This window comes from Emydura macquarii, unplaced genomic scaffold, assembly GCF_026122565.2.
Source record: "Emydura macquarii macquarii isolate MOO-44397 ecotype Brisbane River unplaced genomic scaffold, CSIRO-AGI_Emac_v2 contig_561, whole genome shotgun sequence".
NCBI classification, from domain to species: Eukaryota; Metazoa; Chordata; order Testudines; family Chelidae; genus Emydura; species Emydura macquarii.
Window position 1 is genome coordinate 4,719,041 of NW_027130698.1, and position 19,822 is coordinate 4,738,862.

General features: G+C 39.2%; 2 protein-coding genes across 3 annotated transcripts; one reads left to right on the forward strand and one right to left on the reverse strand.

Moving 5' to 3' along the window:
• Positions 1-39: 39 nt before the first annotated feature.
• Positions 40-15,103, reverse strand: LOC137147743 (fatty acyl-CoA hydrolase precursor, medium chain-like). Of its 2 annotated transcripts, none has more exons than XM_067540089.1 (13): positions 14,709-15,103; positions 11,716-11,920; positions 10,391-10,529; positions 8,557-8,690; positions 7,788-7,941; positions 7,528-7,632; positions 6,472-6,585; positions 4,815-4,955; positions 4,233-4,313; positions 3,523-3,670; positions 2,336-2,485; positions 1,426-1,498; positions 40-1,325 (listed from the first exon to the last, which is right to left on the reverse strand). In XM_067540089.1, coding segments are annotated over exons 2-13 (1,428 nt in total). In that variant the 5' UTR covers positions 11,718-11,920; positions 14,709-15,103; the 3' UTR covers positions 40-1,138. The 2 variants fall into 2 exon arrangements, with proteins under 2 accessions (XP_067396190.1, XP_067396189.1); XM_067540088.1 differs by lacking the exon at positions 14,709-15,103 and adding an exon at positions 14,379-14,670.
• A 516-nt stretch (positions 15,104-15,619) lies between these two features.
• Positions 15,620-19,433, forward strand: CIAO2B (cytosolic iron-sulfur assembly component 2B). Its single transcript, XM_067540090.1, has 5 exons — positions 15,620-15,877; positions 16,541-16,620; positions 17,306-17,431; positions 18,544-18,589; positions 19,183-19,433. The coding sequence occupies exons 1-5, from the start codon at positions 15,739-15,741 to the stop codon at positions 19,278-19,280; spliced, it is 489 nt and encodes a 162-aa protein (XP_067396191.1). The 5' UTR covers positions 15,620-15,738; the 3' UTR covers positions 19,281-19,433.
• Positions 19,434-19,822: the final 389 nt, after the last annotated feature.

The following is a 19,822-nucleotide window of genomic DNA, read 5'->3' on the forward strand; positions in this document are numbered from 1 at the left end:
TTTTTAAATAGTTACTTAATACAGGCAACTAATTTTTGTTTGAGGATCACATCTTTATTGCTGTTATTGTATTAAAAATGTTATCAGTGTTATCTATTTTTGATCACATACAACGACATAAAATCTGAGGTATCAGTAAACAAAGAAAATTTTAGTGGCTCAGATTATTTCATTTTCCATTGCTTAAATGTATTCAGGGAAGAGTAAAAGACAAACAAATCAAAAAAAGGGGAAATTATCTGATGCAAAATAGAATGTTGTGCAGTTTTACAAGTGAAAATATTACTGAAAAATGTCAGATGGTGAAACAGATCATTTTAATTTCTAGAAAATATGTTAATGTTTCTTTTCTTGATGTTATTTGCACTGAGTTTGTTATGACAGAAGGTGGTTACGCTTTGAACAATATTACATACATGTATATGTACACTGAGATTGGCTAACAACCCTTCCATGTGTGATCTTCCATTTACTGTTCAAAAATAATCTTCCGAAGCATTAATATAAAATAAAAAGCTCTACCTAGCATCATTCAAAGTCTGGTTCAGGAAACAGAAAATAGAAGCAGACATCTGAGGATATAATTTGGCCCTATATTTTTAACATTTTCTCTCAAACTTTTCTGGTATTTGAAATAACTTCTGCTCCAAACATTTTATTCCAGTCCATTAACAAAATGTAGATATTTGAGGGGAATATGTGCTCCCGTTTAAAATATACACACCTTGTTGGTTTCCTCTCTCAGATGATGGGTCTCTTCCTGAGGTATACAGTTCCATCTCACCATACTTCCACTAATACAAGATTATCCTTTTCATTAAATCCCCAAATGCTATACCTAATCTTCTCTCCAATACTCCTAGTGACAGTGCCTCAATTACTTCTGTTGAGGAGTTAATCAATTATTTCAATTGTTAAGATCTCCTATTATCTAATGTAAATGATCTGGAGTTTTCCTGCTTGTCACATATTTCACTAGTTAGCAACTAAAACTCTACAACGTCCAAAGTTTCACTCTCACTTCCCTCAATCAAATTTAAAAATGTGTTAACATGATTAAATGCTTTCTGTTGAACCAATATTATCTGGTACCATTTTGCTGTGACAAATTGAAAGATACAATTTTAAACACTACCAGTTATAACTCTGAGTGTTCTTTCTTGTCTTCAGTTATTTGTTTAATTTTTTCAGGGAAGATCTTTGTCCAGAACTCCACTCTGTTCCCTTTCAGTTTCTCTGCTTTCTTTTGTTTTAAATTTAATTCCAGGTATTGTTCATTCAGGTCATAGACTGGCCATTCCACCAAACCCTTGCCATTAGGATTTCTGGAAATGACAGAATGAAGAATAAAATCCCCATTTAACCTATTGAGACTGAACAAATTCAAATGCCACAACACAGTATTTTTTATATCATTCATCTCACCCATTTCGTGCAAAGTTAGCCCAATATTTCATTATCGTTCGGCTGAGGTGTTTCTCTTCCTCCGTAGCCTCAGCTGAAAGGGAGAATATGTAAATGTAACTATTTTGTAAAGTCAAAAAACAAAACAAAATGTTTGTAACTGTACGTGTCAAATATCAAGGAAAGAGTGCATTAGACTATTCAGGATACAAGTTACAATAAAATTGTTTAATTGGGAACGATGCTTAACATATTTTGTTGTTTAGATATTATGCTTGCCCTTCTAATGCTAATACTTTCAAAGATTATCAGCCAAATGAATGATGAGGTAGCTCATTATATATGTTCATGAACATTCAGCAGATTAAATCATTAAGACCTTGTTCTAAAACCATATATAAATATGTTTGCATCTCAGCAAATCATGTAAAGCTGCTACTCCTAGTTGTTCCCTTACAGAAACAGGAAGGTAGAGTGAAAAAAGACAAAGCTGTGAAGACAAGTTCACAGACTGGATGCATGCTAAATTCAAAACCACATCATAATCCTGATGCAAAAGCAGAAAATTGGTTTGTCAAAATGTGTGTATTTTCCACATATAGGGTTTAAAAGACACAACAGGGTATAGAAAGAGAATGCCATAAGTAACACTTTAAAGATAACCTTCAGTAAAACAAAAAATGTACAAGATAAACTATGTGGAAGGATGAAGGGAAGGATAAAAAAGTGCATCAGTGTTATCCGGCGGGAGGGGGTGGGGGGAGTGTCAATTTTAGTGAAAAAATAACTTCCACATCTTTTCTTTGTTTGCAAAAGTGCTGAGTTCAACAAAATGTGGGTCGTATTTGTTTAAAAGACAAGCATGCATCCATAATTTGAAATAGGTCTACTTTACAATAAAAAAAATAATATCTGAAGGATAAGTCCTTACCAATTATGACTGCATCACCTCCCAAGAATGGCCCACCAAAGACAAAGCCAATTTCATCTCCATGATCGGCCTTTACAAAATCTGGCTTAGTATCTTTAAATGCACTGGGTCGATGCTGAAATTCATAAAAGTAGAGTGGAGCACCAGCGTCTAAAGAAAGTAACATTGAGAATCAAAACCAAGATTACAATTACTGTACTTTCCACAGGGAACCATTAAATCAGATCAATAGCTTCATGCACATTCTGAAATCTGTTTTCATATTTTAAAAGGCTGCAGTAGATTACATTTTGAAATGAGAAGGTAACTAAAATTCTAGCTCAGTTAAGGGTTAGAATCAGCTGTTTCTGAATTAGATTTAAGAAAATACAAGAGGCTGGGATAAGAGCAGACTCAAATTAATTGATTTCAATATCCCTCCCTTCCCCTTTCCCGATCTAAAAAAAACACACACTACGAAAGACCACAAAAGACCCCACAATGATATTGAAACAGAATAATTAGAACTGAACGGACCTGGGGCCAAAGATTTTTTTAGCTGCATCCAATACTAAATGAAGAAACAATGTTTTGGCATATTGACTGAACAACATTAGGGAGCTATCACAGGAGAAACATCCATTAGCTCCCGATTTAGCTGCAAAAATCCATCCTCAGTATAACATGTTATGTTCTTTCACATAATTTATTTCTGCTACATAAAACTTGATTCTGCCTGACCCTAGAGTATTCTCTCCAGTATTAGACACTAAGAAAGGACATCAGGAGCTAGTAACAAAGAAAGCTTTGACAAAGTAAAGGTGGGCTAGACAGGAGAAGGATGACCAGTACCAAGTTTTCCTCTTCAGAAAGCACAGTATTAACTGGAGAAAAATGCAGCCAAAATGTTTTCCAAACAAAGGGAGATAAGGGCATGAAGCCCACTGAAGACAACAGAAGTCTTTCCATTAACTTCAGTGAGCTTTGGATCAGGTCCTAAATGAGGAGGCTGAAGTTTATCTACTGAAGGAAGCAGCAGAGGAGGAGAGAGCAGAGTGGCAGAAACTTATCATGTGAAAGGGCCAAATCCTGAATCAACGAGACTTTTGCCTTAATACAGATTTAATGCTATAATGATTTACTCTCAGTTTAAATGCCAACTGGGAGCTGTGGCAGCTCTGAATTTTGGAGGTTGACTGGAAATTCACCTCTATGATATTTAGACACTTGAAGAGCAGGAATAACAAAGACAATATCTCCCAGCAGCTCCTGAAATCGATCTCGCAGCTCAGCAGGGTCATCTGTGTCTCCTAAATATTCATCTGTTAGCACAGACACAGATTCAGATGGAAACATCTGTAATGAAGGATGGGGATGCAACATGAATGGCAGTGTTTAGTGTGCTTCACTCTTGACAGCTCTTTCTCAGTCATGAGTTAATAAATACTATCCATTGGGTTTTGATTAGTGCTGGAGAAGCTAGAAATGATGTGGCATTTTGGACTCAATGTGCATAAATTCCCCAAGAAATACTATTATAAAATGATGTAATAGCTATAAACAAGAACAGGAAAGGAATAATCACACATAGCTTTGTTTAAAGAGGTGGTTTCCTTTAAGGGGCGGGAGGAACACAAAAGACACCATTAACTTTAGAGTGGGTATCTTCTCTTTTATTTATTCCCCTCTATGCCTCATAGCACAGGGCAGTATGGAGCCCCCAATTCTTACTGTTCCATTGTTTCATTGGGGATGACACTAGAGGAGCCAAAGTTAGGTCTGGAATCCACTACTAGGCCCTTGAATGCATAAATACTGCAAAAATAGTATTGCATCAATGGCATCATATAGCCCCAAATGTGGAACAGGTTTAAAATGAATATTAAAATATCATCCAAATAACCTGCTGGTCTCTTACCAATAGTGACGATATCTGCTGCAATGATGAGATTATGGTTTGTTTCTCCATCCCTTCTTCTATGCCAGGAAAGTTCAATGCCTGTATAGTTAAAATATAGTTTTTCTTTTTATATTGTTTAAACTGATTTGATACTATGTGTTATTAAATTCATAACTACTTACTGCTTTGTTTTATATTAGCCAGTAATGATTCATCATCATTTATTAAATATAGACAGTCTTTAAATACTAACTTACATAAGCAACCAGGAAAATGCTTGATGGTTGAGCAGATGGGCACCAAAAGTTGTGACAGTCTGAGTTACTGAAAGCCTTAAGTGTTGTCATTTGGATATACTGATACCAGAGATCAAAGACCAATAACTATGTTTAGATTCTGTGAGATGTTGGAGAGGACATTAAAAAATTTACTGGTAGATGTCAACCCCAATAGATTTAAAAGAGGGGCATGGCTAATTCAATATGAACCTGATCCACGGTCCACTGACAGCAATGAAGAGAATCCCATTGACTTCAAGGAGTGCTGACTGATTTAAAGGAATAAGAACAGAGTGTAGAAAAATCATTGAAAATGTCTTACTGAAGGAATAAGCCAGCCATATTCATGGTTATTTACTCCTACTATATATGGGACAGTACTGAACTCTTTGGCAGCCAGCAGCTCTTCAGGTTTCTTTGGAATAAACACACCATCTATAACTGCAGGGACCAATGGCATTTGCTGTAAGAAAAAATTAATATATTATTTTATAATTATTTCTTCCTCTGAGTGACATGCAAAATTCCCATTGCCGAGCTGAGCCGAGCCAAGACTAAAATAAGTACTCAGAAGTTCTAACGTCTTAAAATCCAACACAGAAGGGGGATATAAAAGCACTTAACAAGGCCCTACACCTCAGCCTATTTTTATTACTTTCTCATGTGCTTCCTTGTGGAATGTCTACACAGTGTATGTGAGGCACATTATGTCTATTTCACCTTTTACATGTCAGAAATATGGGGGTGCATGGTGGGAAAATATGGGAGAGTTTTGTATATAGGGAAATGAATAAAGAGAGTTACAACAAAATAAAAACTAGCTGTGAGATTTTCATCACTCTGTTGGCCTAACTCTGCTCCCATTGAAGTCAATAATAACACACATTGATTTCAATGGGAGCAGTTAGATTGGGTTGAGCACTTTTGAGTGTCCCCTTCCAGATGTGGAAGATTAATACACAAGCTGAATGTACTTTGGAAATGCCTGTTGTTAGCTTGATTTATATAACATGAACTCTTAATTAAGATATCAATAATATAGAAAAAGAATTTCCAAGAACCTTTTACATGACTACAGAAGACAGGAAGGTAAATTATCAGCAGCGGCATTGATACTGCCGTGTAACACACTTTAATTCCACCTTCTAAGAAAAAACGTCTGTGGCATTGGAAACATTTCCTGTGAGCTAGCTGTATTTCCCAGTTTGACAAGTACAGATAATTTATTTTTCACAACAAGTGATTAACAGCACTGATCTGCAGAGGCTAGCCCAAAAACATGAAAATAATCTCAAGTAAAGGTGTGGCCAGCCTCTTTTGCATTAAAATTAGCACAGGTCCACTCTTTCTGGAATAGGGGATATAATTTCTTGCAATTCCAACATACATTTCTGCAACAACATATCTGTAAATGACAGAATGGAATTTAAAATGTTTAGGGGCCCATTTTCAAAGTGGCCTCATCCAGTGTCTAAAATTGAGGGTCCAAATTTTTTATTTCCATGACTAAAACTTAATGCACATAAAACCTGGTTTGCATATGCAAAATGCATTTGTGGATGCAAGTCTGGTAGATGTCTAAGTCCATAGAATGCTCTGCATATCTCTGTCCCCAGGATGAGTTTAGCAACAACAGCATCACTGCTGATTTTCCACACCCCTGACTGAGGCAGTTATACTGATCAAACCCTCGGTGTAGGCAGCACTATGTCAATGGGAGGGCTTCTCCCATTGACACAGCTACCGCCTCTCAGGGAGGTGGAGTACTTACACCAACAGAAGAAGCTGTCCTGTCAGTGTAGATAGCATGTTCACTGAAGGGCTACAGTGGCGCAGCTGTGCTGTTGCAGAGTTGTAAGTGTAGACAAGCCCCTTAAGTAACAGTAACTACATTACGTTACATCCCTAAAGTCAATGGGAGCCTTTCTATTGATCTTAATGAGCTTTGGGCAGCTCCTAAATTAGCAACTCTCACCTACCTTAATTAGATCAGAACTCAAGGTCATTATTTCCTTATCCATTTTCTTCCTTAAACAGTGAACGATTGCAGAACTAGTTGTCTCACAGCCAGATATATTAGCAATTGTCTGCAACTGTTAAAAAAAGATAAAAAGGAATGGATGAGAGTGGTCTGATAAAGCCAAATCATCAATAATCACAACTGCTGTAGTATGATGGATTTTAAAAATTGCCCACCACAGACAAGTTACCAGTGTGCAGAGGTAATTACCTGCTTCCTATGCCAACTCTCCATGCCACACATCACTTGCCTTAGGGCAAATGGTATGTGTATCGATATATATAGATATGCACACAGATTATGGTGTATGGAGATATGAACATATGACCAAGAGTCTGCAGGCCCCGTGTTTGGTGATTATTTCTGTTTTCTCTGCAATATTCAAAGCAAAACAGGCTATTTTTAAAAGCTGCCTTAATCTACAATAGACATACGCTTTGATGGTTCTCAGTTGTAATTCTGGTGTAAATAATGATGAATTCAATTGCAGTTCTTCCGTTGCCTTTGTCGTGTATAAGACTTTTCCCCTCCCACATTTTTTTTTAAACATTAGAAAAATCAACTTCTATTTTTCCTCCTGGATTAGGAAAGTAACAGCACAGGAGGTTGAAACCTGATGTGCACTTCTCCCAGCTCCCAGTTAAAAAAAAGAATTTGTTGAGTCTGACAGATTATTGCAGCTAAATTCAGACAGCCTAAAACTCAACATTCCCTCTTTCTTTAGTTAGGAACTAGCAGAGTTGCAGCTCAGGAATTAGCCTCTTGTGATGTTACATTCAAAGTCCTCCTATAATTGCTGAAGCCCTACAAAAAAAAAGGGAAATCAGAACCTGATATTTTCAGTCTAAAATGTATATTAAAGTAGGAGAAACTATAAATAAAAACTTGGAGATCATCTTTCTGCATCAGAAAAGAACAGTAGGTTGTTAACTTGAAATTCAACTTTAAGAAGGTGTCAGACATTGGAAATGTGGTATTTTAGAGAAATACTGTTAATGTAATACTGAAAACTTACATAAGCAACTGCTTGAGGATGGGAAATAAAACAGCCAGGAAGTTGAGCAACTCCACTTTCTGATATGGCTTTATGGAACAAACCTTTTGACAATGGAGATAAAATCTACAAACGAAAAACAAGAATATAATCTACATATTAAAGATGCAGGTTTGATTCCATTCATGACTGACTTTACTTTGGAAGCTAGATTTAAAAGTGAGGCTTGACTCTGGACTTACTGAGTGTTCTTAATACAAAGGTATTTATTGGAAACCTACATGTGCTCCAACACTGAATCCTCCTGCAGACTCTCCAAATATAGTAACAGAATCTGGATCTCCTCCAAAAAGCTCAATATTTTCCTGAACCCACTGCAAAGCTGCCACTTGATCCAGTAAGCCCCAGTTTCCACGAGCATGTTCATCACCAGTACTGCAATAAAAACAGCATACAAGGTATTAGTAGTAAAACCACCAGCTATTTATTCCTTATTGTTGGGCATACAATACTGACTCTATAGAACAAATATCATGCTGATTCAATAAGCTGATGTAAGAATAAAGTAAGTATATTTCTGGGCCTCAACACATGGCTTTGAGTGCTACAGGCCATTGTTGATCTCTTTTTGACTTTCAAAGGAATAGTTTTCCACCATACACATGAGCGCTAGATAATATAATATTACAGAGCAAGCATTTAGCAACAGGCACATATTTTTAACTGATGTCAGGGCACCCAGAGCAGAACTGGATAGGTGCTTTTTGTCATTAAAAATGAAAGTAATAATAAAATTAATTATTTGGAAAAAAGATCCTGCAATTGTGCAATAAGAAGGGAAGAAGAGGTTATATGTTTCTTCTTCAAACACCTCAGCTTTGGGCCTGAAGAAATGTATGCCCATTCAGGAGTATACTTCCTATCACAGAGTTTTTATATATACACACAAACACACACACACACACACACACACACACACACGTGTGTGTTTGTGTGTTTTAAATGGAGTATCTTGTTTGAGCAGATTCATAGTAACAAAATGTGTCTCACCTAAAGAATCCAATGATACCCAATCTATACTGGATAGCTACCACCACCACATTTTCATAGGCGGATAATGCTGACCCATCATATATCGAAGCCCCACCTAACTGTAAAGCTCCTCCATGGATCCAAACCATAACCTGCAAAAAGTAGGATCAGTTAGAACTACTCGTAATTATGAACTTGCTAATTTTGTAATAAATGTCAAATACAAATCAAACGGTTGCCAGCTGCAATTTTTATAAACAGGATTATTTTTCTTTTTAAAGCAACAGTTTAGTTTTAGATAGTGCTAAGCAAAAATGTACATCATTTACACTGTTAGAAGTGTAACAGTTGACCCATGCTAAGAACCAATACACTTATTTACTTTTGTCACCAAGAACATAACGTATTTTAAAATACCCTTTTTACCAAGTGTCATTCACTTGCACTTTGAAATTGCAAAGGGAGTCAGAGGTTTTACACTCATCAAGTTTTCTTATCAAAATAATAGTCAGCATTTTCTGTGGCTTAATTGCTTGCTCTAATTCATACATGGCTCTTGACCTTGTATTTCTAACAAAGCAGGTGCTGCTGCTCTGTGACTCAACACAAACAGCATAATGATTTTTATTTTATAGCCCCCAAGGGGGGTGGACACTTTGCAATATAGTTAATAAGTCATGATCCCTATCCTGAAAACCTTACAAGCTAATTTCAGATCCGACACAATGAAAAGGGGTAAGAGAACAGCCGTGGAAGCTGAGGGAGGAAGGACAGGTTAACGTCAGTATTAGCTGGCTCATTACTTGTAGGTGTCATTGAAGAAGTAGGCTTTAGGGAAGGATATGAAAGGAAAGAGCCCCAAAGATCAGCTCAGGAGGGGTTTCCAGGCACAGGGAGCGGCATGGAAGAAAGTGTGGAGAAGGTTGAGAGAGAAGCCGACAAATAGGGTATCAAGGCTGGCATTTGCAGTACAGAGAAAGTGGGTGAGAGGTATACATGATAACGTAAGAGAAGAGGTCAGATAAGTAGGGCGGGGTAGAATTACAATGGTCCTTGAAGGTGAAGGCTAGAAGACTGATCTTGATGCAGTGAAATGGAGAAAGATTCAAAGAAGTGCTGATGTGGTCACAGTGACAGATAAGGAAGAGGATCAAGATGAGAAAAGAAAGCAGATGCATTTTGTATGGACTGAAGAGGGGGCAATGTGGATGTGAGGGAGGTCAGAGAGGAGGAGGATGCAATATTCAAGACAGGAGATAAAGAGGGTCTGGATGAGTTTTAGATGTGTGGACAGAGAAAACAGATTCAATCTGAGAGATTTAATGCTGGGGTCAGACAGGACCATGAACAGGAAATTACAGCTAGCACTGTGATAGATGGGGTCAGGTCAGGTATGGGTATGTGGGGCAGAAGCCTGGGAAAATCAGGACCCTGTGTGGATATGAAGGCCTAAAGCTGCCACTGCAAATTCCATCCAGTGGCACATGGATTTGCTGTGCACGTGCCTCCCAAATCTGATCATCCATAAAAAGAAGCTCTGAGGTGAGCCAAAAGGGTATTTCCTTTTGGTCAACTCAACGTGAGCTCCACAAATCCTGATTCAGCTGAAAATTGATTTTTGAAGATCCTAAGCTGCCAGGAAAAATGGGCATTAAATGAAAAACATTTGTCACCAAATACCCTATATATTACCTGAAGTTAGAGGGCCTCAGTTCACTGGTTTAACACTACAGAGGATTAAGGTGAAATGGACATTACTTCCAGCTTTGCTGGGAAGTTTTATTACATTAACAGAATCTAGTACAGCACAGAGTTGAAGCTACAGATATAGCTGTTAAGTAACTTTGCTTACAGGTAACTTAGCCTTCTTGTCTGAATGGGCAGGAGTGTAAACATTCAGGTATAAACAATCTTCAGAAACTGTTAAGGGAGGACATTCAGCTTTTAACATTGTTGTCATTGTCTTTATCCATTCCATGGATTGTAGGCACCTTAATGATATAATGAAAATGACAATGTTCAGTAAAATGATAGTAGCACATGATCAGAATGTTAGTTTTATCTGATACTATATTACTGATAATAGCATTTCTAAAGCTGAACACATTTATGAAGTGATCCAAAAATATCTATTTCACACCAGCACATTATTTTGAAATAAGGAAACCAACTTTAAGCAAGAATTGCAAATACTGATCTGAGTTACAACAGAAAACTCATGTCACTTATATCCTCCTGGCATTATAATTATGTAGATTTCCCTCTTACTTGGAACACATATCACTTTTGTCTCTGCACAACTCATGAAAATCAGGACATAACCAAAGGAGCTCTTAAAGCTTCAGGTTGCCTTTTCAAAGCTCAACTCACTGGATTAGTGGGGGAATAATTTTGCTTGGAAAAGTATGAAACAATAACTAGGCTATCAACTTATTTTCAAAAATACTGCAAAAGGCATTATTTGGAAATATTCACTATGCTCCTATACAAGGGGCTGCCTGGTCACTCACAGTTCCCTCCAGCTAATATGTTGGAGATGTTAGATAATGAAGTAGAGAGAAACACAGCTTTATATAAATCTCTACTGAGAATAGCCTCCCTGATCTCAGTTGAGTCTGCATAGGAGGAGGAAGTGGGAGAAAACATCACTGATGAACAGTAAGATTTATTTATTGCAATGTCCATAAAATGGAAATTACAGTTAAAATTAACTGCATATAATATCTTCTCCAGACAGCTTGACCCCAGTTAAGATGACCTAGCAGGGTTTATATTCCAGATTTATTTATGGAGGACAACATTAACTAGGTTGCCAGAGTATCCAAAATTCAAATGTAGACTTATTTTATTTTTCTAAAATAAAGCAACTGTTTTCACAGCTAACACTCACATGGATCTCTAACTATATATTAGCCCAAGTAACCCCACAAAGCTATCTTAGTAAAGGACAAAGACATCATTTAATTCACAAGAGAAATGACTGGAGGATTTAAGGAATTTCAAATATACCCTATGAGACCCTTATTACCATGCAAACACATTCAACAAAGCCAAACTCCTTTGCTAGGATACACATTTTCCACAATCTCAGTAATGGAAAAAAGGCATACATGGCTCAATTCAGATTAATTTACTAAACAGGATAGATAGGCAAGGCCTAACATAATCAGATCTTACATTGGTGGGTAGGAAGTTGCAGTTCTCAGACCTTTCCATGGCTCTGCTGGTTGTGGAGGGGAAAATCTCAGGGATCCAAGAGGTGGTTTCGCAAAAGGAATTCCAAGAAAAACATTTACGAGTCTATCTGTTCCTTTCACACTGGTCTGTTTTCCTTGGAGTCGCCCATATTTGGTTGCCACTTCTGGCTGTGCATCTTTATAATCTGTGCAACATATTGATAAGATATCAGCATATTTTCAATGAGGCAGGTTTCCCAGGACATCAAATGCTGCCCAGACAACTTCCACTTTTTTCAAGGAAAACCTGCCTTACAATGAAATTGTAAGAAGTTGTACTGATAAGAAATATCAAGAAGCTCAAGCTATTTACATTATCCAAGAGAAGGTAATGACGTGACTTAATCATAGTCTGTAAGTATCTGCATAGGGACGGGAGAAGATTTGAGATAATACAGGACTCTTTAATCTAGCAGAGAAAGAAATGACAAAATTCAATGACTGAAAGCTGAATCTGAATCTGATAAACCCAGGCTAGAAATAAATTGTAAATTTTCAACAATATAGTAATTAATCATTGGAATAATTTATCATATCTTATGGTGGACTCTCCATTATTTTAGGTCTTTACAGCAATATTGGATGTCTTAAAATATATACATGTTCTAGCTCAGCCACAAAATATGGGTATGATGCAGGAATTACTGAGTGAAATTTTATGGTCTGTATAATGCAAGAAGTCAGACAAGATGATCCTAATGGTCCCTTCTGGCCTTACAATCTATGCATCTTTCTTCTATGCTTTTAGCATAATCCTTTCATTAGTTTAAAATCACATGTCAAAGTATTGTAGAAATAAGTATTTTTTTCCCTTACAGTATTTCACCCAAGAATTTTCTTATATTTCCCAATCTGAAGCAGAAATGTGCTCTGACAGTGAGAGTTGGGGTGTAATTAGGAATAAGCTGCAAGTTTTTCAAAACAAAAAAAAAGATGGGTTATCTGATACTATATTGTTAAAAAGTAGCCAATCACCACTTTGATTACTTAGCATACTCCCCTGCATTACCCTTCATCTATCTCACTGTTTCGTCTCTTGTCGAACATGAGGTCTTCAGGGCACCTCAGACATTGTTCTGGTACTGCTCGAAACAAATAATTATTGTAATAAGTAAGAGAAGGATTTATTCCCTTTAGTTGATCCAACATTGTGCCTAAGAAAACAAGTTGCCCCTTTCATTGTGTTCCCAGACCAGGCCACTTATAAGCCTGATTCAGCAAGGTGCTGAGTATCCCCTTCCTCCAGGAGGTGCTGGGTACCTTGCAGGATAAAAGGATACATAAGGCCAGATTCAGGAATCATAAACAGCTCATGCAGAGCACTAACTCTCAGGCTTGAGGGCTGGCCCAAACTAGGTATTTTACTGATCATTTTTTAAAGCGGCTTTACAGTTGAGAAGGGGAAAAAATGTCTGTACTAGATATTTAGGAACACCTTCAAATGTTATTCACCTCTTGAGTTAACCACTGTTACTGACTGCTTTTGTTTGAAGGATTTCTTTGTTTTGGGTGTTAATCTTTCCTTGCTTCATATGTACTTCACAGAGATGTAGCCTGAAATTTTCAAAGCACCTAAGTGATTTGGAAGTCTAATTCCTATTCATTTTTAATGGGATTTGGACCAAATCCCTTACAGAATTTTGAAAATCTCACCCATAATTTATTGTGTGATTTTCTTTGGTCTCAGCATACATACAATGTAATGACAATCTCCAGAATTCTAGATGGCATGGATATCTTTTAACAACATTTATTCAAAAAGAGTCTCTTCTTGCAAGAAAACAGAAAACTGGAGCTACATAATAAATTCAAGAAAAGACTTACAAAATTCACAACTCAACTTGGTCTTTCTGTACAGATATGTATACTTTTAAAACTAAAACAAATAAAAATGGCAGCTACATTCTTATTAACTGGGAAAAAAACAAACTGGTTTCTTCAAACTTAGGTCCCAACCTGAACTGATCCACTTGGGCATTTGTGAAGAACCTTATTTATTTCAATGGATTTCCACACAGGAGTAAGTGTCTTCCCTCTGCTGATCAAATTGCAGGACAGATGCCCTTGATTGTCAGCTTTGTCAGGCAAGGAATGTACTCATTACAGTCATAAAGTACAATGTAAATTTGCTATGCTACATAAACGATTTGCAGCAAAAAGTAGTAAAAGTGTTCACAAACTTCTTTCTATAGTAAAGAGCTTCACATTATTACTAATACTTAAAGCTACTACCATCATTTTTATAATAAAAATACTCCATAAACCTTTTGCAGTGAGGTGCAGTGTCTTAAGATTTGCTCAACTTTTAAAATATACTTAGCACAGATATTTTTCATTTCTTCCTCTTCTTTCTCCCATTCTGACTCTTCCTTAGACTGCAAGTGGTTATAGTTCAGCCCAGACTGGCAGATGGCAGTGTGTCATTTCCACAATTTATCACATAGATAAACATTTCTTTATCTACCCAACTTTTCAACTATATAAGACAAAGCCCCTGATGCCTGGTCACCCTAGCAAAATCAGACTGAAAACATTTAAAACGTCTTAATGGTCCTATGCTTAATCCCTTCCCTTTTTCCCATACCCAAAGGAGTTTGTATTTACCCTCAGTTGCAATCACAATGAGCCATGCAGCACAAATCAGAGACCCAAACAGCCAAATCCTGACAGCAGATTTCATTTTCATGTCTGCACTAACCAAGCAATTGCTTGTCCTCTTCTTTTAATTGCCAAACACAGCCACAAAGGTCACATGGCCAGAAGACTGACTAAGGGCTTGTTGCCAAATTCTAGCTCCAAACAGACATCAGCTAAAAGGCCACGGAAGTGTGTTAGAAGGAAATTAATTTCCACCCAATCCCTAAGTGAGTTAGAAAAAAGCCAGTTCTGGAGACAGGTTGAACAAGAACTACCAAGACCAGCCCCTATAATTACCTACAACGAAACCCAGGAAAAGGAGGGCTACAATTCATTGCTCTGTCTGTGGCCCCTGGAATGTTTGGCACTTCGGAGACAGACCGGTCCTTGCCCCAGTGTGTCCGCAACCTAAAACCTGCGTGCTTGCAACCGGCCTGAGCAAGCCCCAAACGAGCGCTTCGAAGGCGCTGCCCTTCCTCGAGCCGCTGGCGCCTCACGGCGCCCCGTGCCGGAGTAACGAAGCAGCCAACGACTCGTTTTCACAGGGGTTTTGGTAGGGCGCCCCTCACGTGCTTTTGTTTGCAACCATCCCGCTCCCCCCGCCAGCCTATCAGTGCACGGCCGGGCGCTCAGCGCCAGCTACTTCACGGCCTGGGCGTGCAGGGAGGATGCGGGACGGACGGTATGGCCGGGAGGCGGGGGCAGCCTGGAGAAGGCCTTGGCTTGACCGACCCCCCCGTGACATCGCCCCCGGGGCGGGGGGGGGCCTCAAGGGAGGCCTTGGGTTGAGGGAGCTGTGAGGGGACCCTGTCCGCCACGCCCACACAAGTCAGCCGGGCGGCCCGGCCGGGGCAATGGCAAAGCAGAGCCGGGCGGACGCTCCGCATGCCTCAAAGTGACCGGACCAGCCCCGGTCCCCTCCAGCGCCAGAAGGCCGCCTCAGCCCCGCCCCGCCCCGCCCCGCCCCGCCCGCCGGGAGGAGCCTCGCGCCGGCCCTGGGAACCCGCCCGCGACACCCAGACTCTGGGACGGCAGGGGCCGCTGGAGGCAAGAATCTCTTCCCCGCTACCCGGAAGCGTGCATCCTGCACAATCCTTCCCCCTCCCCGCCCGTTACCGGAAGTACCTCTGAGCGAGCGAAGAATCGCTGTCCCTCCGGCGGTGCACCAGCGAACATCGTCCCCCCGCCCTAGCGCCGGAAGTGGGTGAGTGTTCCGGGCCGGCCGGGGTAATCCGCCCCCCCCGGAAGCGAGCGAGCAGCGGTCAGCGCACGGCTCGGGTTTACCTTACCTTTGCCTTCCCCAGTGCCCCGGGGAGCCAGCGGGGCGATGGTGGGGGCGCCCGGCGGGGGGAGCCCCCTGGAGAACGCGAACCCCCTGATCTATCGGCGCTCGGGGGAGCGGCCCGTCACGGCGCGGGAGGAGGACGATGAGCTGCCCGACTCCATCGACGACCGGGAGATCTTCGATACCCTGCGCTGTGGGAGGCCGGGGCGGCTGTTGGGGGGGAACGGGCAGCGGAGGGAGAGACGGGAGGCAGACCGGAGGGTGTGGGGGGAGTTCTCCTCAAGCTCCCTCATTTCGCTTCCTGCTCCCCTGGGCTCGGGCAGCCCAGCCCAGCCCGCCCGGAAACGTGCCATTTACTCTCTCAGCTTCTGGTTTGACTGCCCTGGTCACAGCTGCGGTGCAGGCCCCTGGGAAGCGCTTAGGGACAGCCCCACACCTAGCAGAACTGGCTGGTCTCCGTTCTTGACAGGGCCGCTGCGCTATAGTATGAGCCTGTCCGGTCCTTATCCTGCCCTCATCACCACAGCATCCGAGCACTTTGCTCTAGCGCAGGTGATGCGACTGTCAGATCAGCTTCCTTCCCTCTCATCCCCTCTCCGCGGGAAGGATTGTGCGTGCTGGACTGCGTAGTGGTTGGGGTATTCTTCGTGTGCATGTCTGTCATCAGAACATTGCACAGGTCCAGGTCCTTCTGTGACACTACAAAGAGATATCTACATTATAGGTAGAAAAGAGAGAGATCTAATGTGTTGGGGGGATCATCATCCATTCACATGACCTTTGCAATCGATACTGGCTGCTGCTGCTATTTCTTTTTACTGCTTTATTTTCCTTTACATTATACATCTTATTCGTTCAATTAATGACCCAGAACATCCCCTTACTTTGGAAGAGCTGAATGTTGTTGAACAAGTTAGAGTTAAAGTAAGTTTCTTTAGTAACAAAATTATAACAGAGAGGACTTAATAGACATTGAGTACTAACCACATTTTGTCTCTGAACTGGCATGTTTGAAGGCATGTCTCAGGAAACATACATAGCAATGTAGAGAGATTTTAAAACTGGAGAAAAGAACTTCCAGTAATGGTCCCATTGCTACAAGGGTGGGGTGCTGCCAATTACTCAGATAGGCAAAGAAAAGTTGGAGCTTTAGTTTTCAGCTAACATCAATCTCTTTAAGAAATACAAATATTAGTTATACAAACTAAACGTTATTAAATTGCCATGGAGCATTTAATGGGATATTTTTTGCTTATAACAATTTGGTTAAATAATTATATGATCTGTATCTATTTTAGCAGTTATTTTAGCTTCTGTCCTCAGTTATGCTTATGTTACCCCTAACTGTCGCCAGATTGAACATGTGTTACAGAGCAGCATCTGGTCCCTTGTCTACTTAGTTTACCACACATTTCTGCTATGGACAGAGAATGTTTAGAGCTGTCATTTGTATGGCAAATAAAACATTGCATTTGAGAATAGTGGTATTGTAAGAGGGAAGTAAAGGAGTTAAGGACTTAATAAAGTTGAAGTTCAAATAAAATTGCTAGTACTGACTAGTGGTCAGAACAATGAATTTTATATATGGAAAATGTTTGTTTTTCAACAGGTGAATGATGCTGAAAGCACAGTAGTGGTGGAGTTTACTCCCACAATTCCTCACTGCAGCATGGCAACGTTGATTGGCCTATCAATAAAAGTAAAGTTAATCAGATCACTACCTGAAAGGTTTAAGGTGAGTAATAAAATCAGTCCCAAAGGAGAAGAGGAAAAGTATTTTAAAGAAGAGAAAAACCTATTGTGAAAAATAATTAGGGATTCTGTTTACCTACTCGTATTCTGGGACAAGGAAATGCTCTATGAAGCCAAAAAAAAAAACCCCAAAAATTTGAAACAGGCACAGAATTAAAAGTCACAGCAGGCTTGAGCCAAATGGTGAATTGGATTTCATGAGTGAGAAATAATACCACTTTAAAATTAATTGATTCCCTGTGGAAGAGATTCTCATTTTTACATATAGGGAACCTGACACTATGAAAAGAGGTTAAATGCCTTCCTCTAGTACACAAGGCAAAAGTAGGATTAGAATGCAGGATTAATTAATAGTTCTGGGCTCAGACCACTACGCTAGGCCTCTGTCCCAAAGAAAACTGATTCAGATAATAAAAAAATATAGAAAGTGACTGGCCCAAGTAAAAATTCCTTTGTGTAGAAATGTTTTCATGTTTAATTATGAAATTGTTTAACTCCAAAATTCCAGAGTTTTTTTGATTTGTCATAATGTTAAATCTCCTTTAAGGGATAGTGTTAACATTTTCTTTTAAAAAATTGATTAATATTGAAAAAACCCAGACTGATAAAACATCCTTCAAATAGTATGTCCAGAATTTTGATAAATGCTTTAAAAAAAAAATAAGGAATTTTTTCTGCTCTCCTGTTAAATGTCTAATCTTTTCAGGAAAGGAGAAACTGGCCATAAGAGTGGGAGTGGAAAAGGAGAGGGGACTCTGAAATTGACAAAGACAAAGTGCTGTCAAGTGCACAAAGTAAACAGCTTTTTTACTCAGTAACTTCAGTATTGAACAAGCTGTTGCTTATAATTATGGGAGGTCCAGACTTTTCGGGCATGAGTCTGAAGCTGATAAAGACCCTTTCCATTTATTTTTTGTGGGAGAATACTACATTCTGCTTTCTGAACTGCTGAATAGATTTTACTTCTATCTCTTTATAGCTTTGTGCAACAACTTTATAAAAACTTTGAGAGTGAAGTAAAAAAAACACTGACCTATTGTAATTTAAAAAGTTTTATAAATAACTTGATTACAAGTAGTGTATTTTATTTTTTAGGTGGATGTTCACATAACACCAGGAACCCATGCCTCTGAGCATGCAGGTGAGCTTTTCTTAAGTCCAAGAGGGGCTCTGAGGTGTTTTTTCATTTTAATAAATATTAGAACTGAGAGATGGAATAGATCTGTCATGAAGTTCACTGACCTATAAGTGCAGAATAGGGAGGGAATTGGAAGTAGGGGAGGCTTTAAATTCTTAGTTCCCTACTCTTTACAGCAACGTTACCCCTAGCAGAATGTACCACTAAATCCAACAGCTGGATAAGCATGGTAGTTGAATAAGGGCTAAAACACCAAGCCGTAAGATAATAAATGTTAAAATGTAGGCCCTGATTTCACATCTTTTTCCAGACAGGAAAAACCCTTGCTCACACAGGGCTCCCATAAAATATTTGGGGCTCTGCACATCACTGGGGTCCAGTCATCTGGAACAAGTTGCAGTATCGTGTGTTAAATCATTAGTTTACACTGCAGCACAATTCTGTGGCACACTTGACAGCTATAGAATTAAGAAAAATGTGGGGCTTGTCTGCCATAGCAAGAGTGTGGGAAGTAACCAACTTGCATGTAAAATGTTATCAGGTATTACTACAAAAATGTGTACTGACCAATCTTTTGTGGGATTCTTTTCACACAGTTAATAAACAACTTGCTGACAAAGAACGAGTAGCGGCTGCTTTGGAGAATTCTCATTTGCTGGAAGTGGTGAACCAGTGTTTGTCTGCTCGATCATAATTGCCTGACGAAGAAATTTTTGTTTTTCTGATGCATTAAGCTAATTTTGTACATAAATGGTGTTTCTAGTATTTAGTTGTATATGTTTCTATGGGCAAAATAAAGCTACTAAAAATTAGAATTTTTAAATAAATGAATGCTCCAATACTACAAGAGTTAACATGGAAATTAACTTACAAGTAAGGGTGTATTGAACATGGGTGAATTTAACATTTATAGTGTATATTTTAATGCAGCATCTGTAACAGAGTGTGACTTCTCCTTAGACAGAAGAAACTCTCATCTTAAAATAAAGATTTGGTTTGGATTGGTTTTACCAGTCATTCCTATCCTAAGCCAAAGACTATTTATATTTTGAATCATTATACACATACCAAACCAAGGAATAGTTTAATTTTTAAATTCACATCATTTTATGCACACTCGTATTGGACTGTTTGCTTATATGCAACCTCAGAAGTTGAGATCTTTACAAGTATATGTGCACAAACTGAATTTTGGATTGAATTATGTATATCACACAGCATATATCCAAGTTGATA

Bases quoted from the DNA above. Each gene is read 5' to 3' on its own strand.
- CIAO2B (XM_067540090.1), top strand. From the start codon at position 15,739: ATGGTGGGGGCGCCCGGCGGGGGGAGCCCCCTGGAGAACGCGAACCCC. The intron at 15,878-16,540 runs ATACCCTGCGCT...TTTACATTATAC, and splicing joins CGACGACCGGGAGATCTTCG to ATCTTATTCGTTCAATTAAT. The intron at 17,432-18,543 runs GTGAGTAATAAA...TTTATTTTTTAG, and splicing joins CACTACCTGAAAGGTTTAAG to GTGGATGTTCACATAACACC.
- LOC137147743 (XM_067540088.1), bottom strand. From the start codon at position 14,460: ATGAAAATGAAATCTGCTGTCAGGATTTGGCTGTTTGGGTCTCTGATT. The intron at 11,921-14,378 runs GTAAATACAAAC...TATGTTGCACAG, and splicing joins CATTGTGATTGCAACTGAGG to ATTATAAAGATGCACAGCCA. The intron at 6,586-7,527 runs GTAAGTTTTCAG...TTTTTTTAACAG, and splicing joins ATCCTCAAGCAGTTGCTTAT to TTGCAGACAATTGCTAATAT.